Below are 8,542 nucleotides of genomic sequence, written 5' to 3' on the forward strand. Positions count from 1 at the left end.
GCGCGTTCTTCTTGGATAGATGAGTTGACATTTGAGTAGAAGAACCTCAGTTTCCGTAATCAGATAAGAAGAAGCAAACTATAGTTTGCTTTTCTGCTTTTCTTGTTGTGCTCTTTCTGCCAAGACTGTTATTATTCTTTTAACCAACGGCTACCTATGTTTAGTGTATTGAATAATTTGCATATTTCAGTCATGTGTAACTTTCTATTTCTTCTGACCTGAGCGCAACCTAACATGTACTCCCTGTCTCTCAGGGCTCACTGCACGGGTAATTGATGAGACCAAATCGATATCAGATGTCTATTCTGCTTTCTATGAATTCTCTTCATTGCTAGAGTCGAAGGTATGTTCTGGAGTATGGATGCAAAGGAAAACGGAGTCTAGTCTAGCATACATATAATTGAACATTCAGATATTTTGTCCTGTTACACAAAAAAATGATATAGTTGTTGGATAATGTTTTCATTGTTTTGACCAAGGCAGTCCTGTAGATTTAGGGATCGCAGCTTAGAATGGCTTGCTTTTGAGCTCAGAAATCCATAAGTGGGTAGCTTTGCTTCAAGATGATGGCGTGCTAAGCTCTTGACTTCATATCTGTTTGTATAAACTTGATATTTTCCTTTTTGACCATCTGATAGTTTTGCTCCAAACGGCAAAGTTTAGGGAAAACTCCTTACTGTCCTTCACCCATGTTGCTGTTAGTGATGGCCTTTGATGGTTACCTCAGTTGTTCTCTAGCTGTGATTTTATCCATAATATGTTTGGTCGCCATGCCCAGATTGATGATAACGACCCAAATGCTGCGCTGACACGGAGGCGTGTGGATGCAATAAAGAAAACTTGCAAGTCATCCGGCCTGCTGAAGAGAAGGTTTGCTGCATGATTTAGAGTTGTACCTTACTGCTGATATCTTCATCCTCACTGATTGTCTGGTTCTACAGGGGTTATGATCTGGAGAAATCAATGTACAGAATGCCTATGCTGGTGAGTAATGATATACATAGATATATATAAGCTGAGAAATCCTGCAAGTTCTCTGTTGTATAATTTTCTCAAGCCGCTTTATGTGACATCATCAGGTCATGATTGTGCTTCTCTTGGTGGCTATTATCTTGGGTGTACTGTATGGCAAGTGATCCGGTCAAGATCTCCCTCTTATGTTCTCAGTGGCACCGCCTTCCCTGTATGGTACGTTGATCTATTTCCTGTAACAGCTCGACGATATTTCTTCTGCATTACAGTGCTGATTGAGGTCTGCTTTTCTGTAGGTTTTGCACGTGTACCTCCTGACTGCAGATGGATATGTTTGGTTTGCATGTAGTATTGTGCTATGTACCCTGCTGGTGCCATGCATGCTAATTCTTTTTGTTCTTTGTTTCTGTCGTCCCGTATGTTGTTTCAGCTTGTAATTTGTTTGAATCTCTAGGAGAGACTTACTTAGTGACATGTATCCTATGAATTTGGCGTGGCGCCTTGGTTGACAGTGATGCTGCATTTTGTTGATTTGTGACTGATGTATGTGATGCATATCATTTTGCCGTGCCACCTGTGCAATTTGATTATAGTTGCCCAACAGGCTTGTGGTTGGGCTCTCATTTTTTTTTTCAATATACAATGCAGCGGGGAATCCAGGAAAACGACCTTACGCCAAACTCCTTACTGTTTTTCTTAATTTGCATACAAGTTTGGTCTCAAGTCAAACTTCATATCTTTGTGCCCCGCATGTAAGCCTTGTCTTAAGTCAAGCTTTGTAAAATTTGAGCAAGATTATATGAAACAATATCAAATCAATATCGTTAGATGCATCAAAGAATTAATTTATTGTACCATATCTTTAGTATTGTAGTAGATGTTGATATGTTCAATGTAAACTTGGTTGTACTTTTTGAATTTTGACTTGAGGCAAATCTTATGTGGAGTAAAAAAACGGAGGGAGGACATACAACCAACAGCAACCAAAACGTAGGTAGAAAACACTCTGAACTTGTAAGAGAGGTGATAGTAGCTAGCTGGTATAGATCAATCTCTCTCTAGGTAGCAGTTTGTAGTGGCGATTACCAAGGGAATTACAGAATGAATCGAAGAAGAAGAAGAAGAGGCAACTTAGCAGGGGAAGGAGGAAGGAACGAGAAAGTGGTAATCGAAGAAGAAGAGGCAGCTTAGCAGGGGAAGGAGGAAGGAACGAGAAAGTGGTAGTCGCCGCCGGTGCCTGTGATCCGCTGGATACTCTGCTCCCTCATACTTGTAGCTGCAGCGTGGGGTCGCGGACGGCCAAATCCATGGGCTGACCCAAGGGGTACATGTTAGAGCATCTCTAGCAGATCCTTTAAAACGCACGAAACTGTAAAATAACCGCCGCTTTATAGTTTTAGACGAAAAAAAAACACGGATAGAACCCGTAAACTACTCTGACTTGTAGAATTTTTGAAGGGGCATGAAAAACACCCTCACTGAACATGTGAAAATAAGGATTTCGGAGCCCACTGCCATCGAAACCTTCATGGCTCGCTCCGCCGCCCTGCGCGTCCCCGCCTCTGCTCACCAGATCAAAGCCTTATCGTCATCTCCCTCGACCTCCACCGCTTGAGCTCGCCGTGACGTTCTTAAGCAAAAGAAAGACACAGACTGAAACAAAGCCTGTGACAAACTAATGCAGCCAATATGGTTGATCACATGAAGAACATGCTGTGGAAGAACATGCCAAACTAACACCTTGATACGAACTGGGCACGACAATCCGTTGCAAGTGGTCATCAGCTCAATGCCATCTTTGCCTAGGGCGATGGTCGCTTTGCCTTTTTCCTAACTAAAGCGATCCTCTTTGCACTCCTACATGCATTAGAATTCTCATATTTTTCATATACTACTAGACTGCTAATCTCACCATAAGAATACGCAAATTAGGAGCTTCAACGGATATTGTGCAAACTAGTGATCCAGCAGTACCAGCATATAAGTAACTAGAAGATTTGGACAGTGCAAACAGTTTGTTAAAGAATGCCTAAAGCACAATTGGACAGGTTACGTAGACTGTAGTTACAGATGTTGCGTGTTGTAGAATTGCACGAGAATTGAGACTACACACATCCAGCTTCTTGGTATTTCGTATCTTCACAAAAAAATAGTGACTGCATGCTGATATTCTAAATATGAATAGCGAGTACCCATACATGCAAACAGGCTATAATCACAACCACAAAATCCAATGACACCAATTTTCTTTGTATTCATGCAAACAGGCTATAAGCAAACGTGTGTCACAATATTTTTATGTGGGGGAAGTAAAATTTTCGAATGGGAAAGAGGCCATCCAGGATTTCACAAGGTTATATTTGGATATGATTCCAGAAGGCAAGCAAACTCAGCATTCCATGACGCAGGCAAGCGATAAAACAGTAGAGAGCAGAAAGGATCCAATCACTATTGCTAGTAAAGAAGCAGAAGCGCAACAATGACCACCGACCAACCCACCCAACAATAAACATCATCCAAAAACTACAGCAGCAGCAACAGGAAATTAGCCCACCCGGACTTTGATGCCAGTCAGAAAATAACCAGTACACGGGAAACACAAGTGCGGTGACAACCAGGCACAAAATAAGGTAAATGGGGGCAAGGGCACCATACCCACACCACGGTGACTACAAACCCCAATATCTGTTTTCAGCTAAGTCAATAGAATACCATCCATCCATCGGTTTCGTTTCAATTCTCAACATTACCAGGTGAATCCATCAGTCCCACGAGCTAGACGCACCTCCACCATAACCTCCACCACCACCGTAACTGCCACCACCACCACCGCCGTAACCGCCACCTCCTCCACCGCCGCCGCCCCTCGTGTCGCGACGGAAGTCACGTCCACCAAATCGAGCACCACCGCCGCCTCCTGACCTGCGGTTTCTGCCTCCACCGCCGCCTCCGAATGAGGAACGGGCAGAATAGCGCTCCAGCCACTGAGGAACCTCCTGATTGGCTTCCTGCATCAGTTCACATAACGGCCTGGCCAGTGACATGTTGCCCTCATTGAAAAATGCAGTTGCCAGACCAGACTTCCCAGCTCTTCCAGTTCTCCCAATGCGGTGAACATAGTCATCAATGTCATTTGGCAGATCAAAATTGATGACGTGGGCGACATCTGGAATGTCAAGCCCACGAGCAGCAACGTCAGTTGCAACCAGGATGGGAGTTGCTCCACTCTTGAAGGATCTCAGCGCATACTCCCTTTCCTGAACAAGACCAAACAAGCACAAGGAAAAATGTGTTAACCTTGCAAAAGGAAGACAGAATCAACTCATGGAAAAGCAGACAGATATACAGATGGTGGTAACAATGCACTGTTTTAATTTAAAAAAGAAGACCCAGCACTTTGATGTTGATGATAGATATTAGCGTGAAGAAAGGGAATTCCAAATAATGTAAAGGTAAACACAGCTCTGCCATACCTGTTGTGTACGATCTCCATGAATACTTGTTGCAGGGAACCCATTTGTATACAGCCAGTTCTCCAGAGCATCAGCGCCCCTCTTTGTCTCCACGAAGACCAAAGTAAGAGAATTCTGCAAACAAGAGAACAGAGGTTGATGGGCCGTTAAGAATTTAATGGCGCCATTAAGAATTACCACAAAAGTTAAGAACTAAACGGTGCCATTAAATCATCCTGGTTATCCTTGTTGAAAATGCAGTTGCCAAACTAGACTTAATGTTTACAAAACTTATAGTTTACATTTAGCTTGCAATCACCCTGTTATGCTCTCCCAATTTTTAAATCTGTTTGGTTAATCAGGTAAATTATATCATCCAATTGACCTCACATTAATATATCATGTCTTAAAAAGAAAAAAAGTGTTGGCCATGCTCCCACGCAAATTAACCAAGCAAGATAACCAGAATGGTTCGCAATAGTAAACAAAAAACTACACTAGTCTACTGAGAAGTCATGAACTAAGAGAATCAAAACAATGTAAACAAAAAAAATAGTCAATGAATAGCACCTTTCCAGGAACATCATTAGCCTTCTGCGCATGAATAAGGTCCATGAGGTAACTTCTTTTATCCGCTTCAAGGACAAACTCCACCCTTTGAGCAATCAAATCGGTACTTGAACCAACTCTTCCAACAGCAAGGAAGATGTAGTCTGCAAGGAAATCTGATGCCAGGCGCTGCAGAAAAGGATACTAAGAAATCAAAACAGTAGACAACAAAAAAACATAACACTTTCCCAGCCATGTAGAAGTAGAAAATTGAACAAATGCACATACGCATTCTCACAATATCAATTTCCCATGTCAGAAAAAGAAATGACGGCGCAAAACTAGTAACTGCCCTATTCAACTTTAAATGAAAAGGAATTAGACAAATATTCATGCATGCAATTTTCTGGCCAATTTACAGCAAAATAGAATAATACATAATCTTATTTTCTTTTATTAGAGAGGTCTAATTAACAATGGCAATAAGTAAATTTGCAACTTGAAAACAGTAATTAGGAAGGAAAAACAGCAACATTTATGCCCAGGTTGAAAGGAAAAAGACGATGCATATGAACCCCCACTACCTCATCTAGGTTGTCCAACTGATAAGTGATAACACAACATTAACAAAGCACCTGGGGCATATAAGAATGTAATTTAAAGCAAGGGGTCAAAGAGAACCATACTTGTATCTCCTTTGGAAAAGTAGCACTGAACAGCATGGTCTGTCTCACACCACGAGGGGGCATGTCCATCTGCTCAACAATCTTGCGTATCTGTGGCTCAAACCCCATATCAAGCATCCGGTCAGCTTCATCAAGAGCCAAGTAATTCACCATTTGCAGTGATACTCTAGCTCTCTCCAGCAGATCCATCAAACGACCAGGAGTTGCCACTAGTATATCAACACCTCTTTCCAGTTCTCTCAACTACAATAGAACAAACAAATGCTTAATAGCAGCAAATGACATTTTACAAGGCTTGTTATTGAAAAACAAAAAAGATATGGCAACACCCATCCAGTAATTCATGGCCATTAAAAGCAGGCAACTGTGTTAGATGTTTAAAGTTGATTCAATTGCTGAACGAAGACGGGTTCGTTCCTTTGGCTGTTTAAGTTATGAGATATCTTACTCAGATTAGTGTACATACTACAGCTAAAAATATAAATGCAAGGATCTTTGTTCCCTTCACAATGTATCACTATTCCACTACTTGACAACATGCTGAATACATAACCATTCTCACAACCTGCATACTTTAAACCTCCATGCCATGTTATAACTGTCTTAAACTACTGAGTCAGTTATAGTACAGTTCTAGGCTTCTAGCACAATGTACGTTGCAAGTGCCGTGCTATAGACAATTCTTCATAGAATGGGCAGAGAGTGAAAGAGTACCAACAACGATCACTTGTTAATTTGTTTACGATACTGTGTGTTAATTTGGTTATCGTGATAATAAACTATAAATCAAAAAAGAAATACCTGCTGATGAATTGGTGCTCCACCATATGCAACACAAGCCTTAACACCAGTCTGGTATGCAAATTTCTTTGCTTCTTCATGAATCTGAGAAACAAAAAATATCATATAAGAAACAAAAACAAAATAAACAAGAGCACCCCAAATAAAACCAAAGCAGTCACCTACTTGGACTGATAGCTCGCGAGTAGGAGATAATATCAGAGCAAGAGGAAATGCAGTCCTAGCTCTTGGCCTCTGTGGTGGCCTTGACTTTAGGATCCCACTGATGATCGGGAAACAAAAAGCAGCTGTCTTCCCAGACCCAGTCTGAGCACAGGCCATCAGATCCCTGCCTCCAATGACAATCGGAATGGCATGCCGCTGCACAGGTGTAGGCCTCACATACTTGCACCTCCGTATATTCTCATTCAGTGCATCACCCAAGTCAATCTCTGCAAACGTGTTGACTGCTGGAGGCACATCGTGGCCACTTGTCTCCACAGGAATGTCCTCATAGGCATCAAAATTGATGCCTGTGTTCTGTTGACTCTCAAAGTCAACATCCACAGCCGCCGGCTCACTGTCGCCGAAAGGGTTTGGTTCACGGTCCCTGCGGTCCCCCCACCCACCAGGGCGGGAGTTCCAGCCACCGCCGGCGCCACCAACAGCACCACGTCCACCACCACCCTGGCGGACAACACCTACGCCAGCGCTACCAGCACCAGGAGGGGCAGCCCAGCGAGTGCCACCAACAGCAGCTGCGTACCCACCAGAAGGCTGCACAGCACCTGAGGGGTAAGCGCCAGCTGGTGTTGGAGCTGCAGCTGGCACTTGATTATCTGGTGAGCGGCCACCGCCACGGAGGTGAGGAGGGACGTAAGAGCTGCGTGTGGGACGCGAGTTCTGGTGATTGGCAACAGGGGCGGGAGCAGCACCAGTCGCGGGCGCCGATTCCTCGGCGTTCGCAACTGAATCAGCCCATGAAGATCGCATAATTTTGCACAAAACCTTTGATGAAGGTGCTACGGCTGAACGCTAAAACCTGTGAATGTCAGGAACAGCTATTCAGTACAAAAAGTAGACCATGACAATATGTCAGCAGTAATAAACACAGAATCTGAACAAAAAGAAGTGCTTCAAGTTAGAACTATTTTTGCTTTCGTAAGGTATAAGAGCAGCCCGTAAAGATAACATGAACAGATTGTTTGATCAGATAAGCTATATGATTGTATCTATCAACACATGTGTAATGCAGGTTCAGGTCAAATCCATGATATAAAACATAGATAAACCGGAGTGGAATTTATTTTAAGTTTTGGAACACAAGAGACAAACGTAGAATCTACACTGACATGTGTTGTTCGATTAGGTTGGTCTTGGTCCTGTGCAAGACAGGCTACCTAGATTTTGCTCATGCACGCTGTAAACTACCAACAAAAACATAAGCAAGCACGAAGCCTCTTAATGTAATCTGCAAGTCTAGTACTTATCCCTACCTAGCAGCAGACCCACAAAATACGTCTCAGAATCAAAACAAAACCTGTAAACAGACGGCACAGTCATACAGTAGATCTACTGACGGAGACGAAGCAGGCTAACATAACAAGCAGTAGATCTCGTCCAGACACAAAACGGCGTCCACGAAAATAGCGCAGTAAGACACCCAGAGCTTACCAACCGCACCAAAAATTGCCACGGAAATCTCGCATACAAAGAGGAAACGCGGCATGCAAGGTGAGAAACCCCGCTAAACTTGTAGATCGAACCGCTGCGAGAAGGAAACTGGCCGCACTACTGCGTACAGGACTGGGCAGCAGCGGGTCGCGCTAAACCTTGGCCAGGAGAAGCGCTACCGTCGGTTAAGCAAAATCGAAAACCCTAGGAATCTAGCGGCCCTGCGGCGGCGGAAACACACCGACAGCTAGAAAACCGCGACGCAGCAAGCAGCACCAGCGCGACGGCTGGCGTAACACAGGCTACCACGGGAGAGCAAAATCACGGGAACGCGGAGCGGCGGGGGGTTGGATCGGGCGGAAGCGCCGCCCAGATCGGCGCGGGGGGAGGAGGAGATCGGTAGGGGAGGAGAGGGGAGCTGACCTGCGG

At 43.8% G+C, this 8,542-nt stretch overlaps 2 protein-coding genes across 2 annotated transcripts in view; one reads left to right on the forward strand and one right to left on the reverse strand.

Annotated features, from left to right (window-relative positions):
* The window catches only part of LOC119303656 (squalene synthase 1-like), a 6,343-nt gene extending 4,770 nt beyond the window's left edge, over nt 1-1,573 (forward strand). The window contains exons 10-14 of the mRNA XM_037580780.1: nt 255-343; nt 779-870; nt 942-984; nt 1,080-1,188; nt 1,269-1,573. Of these exons, the coding sequence (XP_037436677.1) occupies nt 255-343; nt 779-870; nt 942-984; nt 1,080-1,136 (281 nt within the window). The 3' untranslated portion in view covers nt 1,137-1,188; nt 1,269-1,573. The remainder of the gene's footprint in view (nt 1-254; nt 344-778; nt 871-941; nt 985-1,079; nt 1,189-1,268) is intronic.
* Nucleotides 1,574-3,398: 1,825 nt separating this feature from the next.
* LOC119303657 (DEAD-box ATP-dependent RNA helicase 37-like) overlaps nt 3,399-8,542 on the reverse strand; it is a 22,882-nt gene continuing 17,738 nt past the window's right edge. The window contains exons 2-7 of the mRNA XM_037580782.1: nt 6,626-7,481; nt 6,461-6,544; nt 5,660-5,902; nt 4,995-5,162; nt 4,446-4,559; nt 3,399-4,229 (exon numbers count right to left, since the gene is read on the reverse strand). Of these exons, the coding sequence (XP_037436679.1) occupies nt 3,735-4,229; nt 4,446-4,559; nt 4,995-5,162; nt 5,660-5,902; nt 6,461-6,544; nt 6,626-7,432 (1,911 nt within the window). The 5' untranslated portion in view covers nt 7,433-7,481 and the 3' untranslated portion in view covers nt 3,399-3,734. The remainder of the gene's footprint in view (nt 4,230-4,445; nt 4,560-4,994; nt 5,163-5,659; nt 5,903-6,460; nt 6,545-6,625; nt 7,482-8,542) is intronic.

Source organism: Triticum dicoccoides, chromosome 5A, assembly GCF_002162155.2.
Source record: "Triticum dicoccoides isolate Atlit2015 ecotype Zavitan chromosome 5A, WEW_v2.0, whole genome shotgun sequence".
NCBI lineage: Eukaryota > Viridiplantae > Streptophyta > Magnoliopsida > Poales > Poaceae > Triticum > Triticum dicoccoides.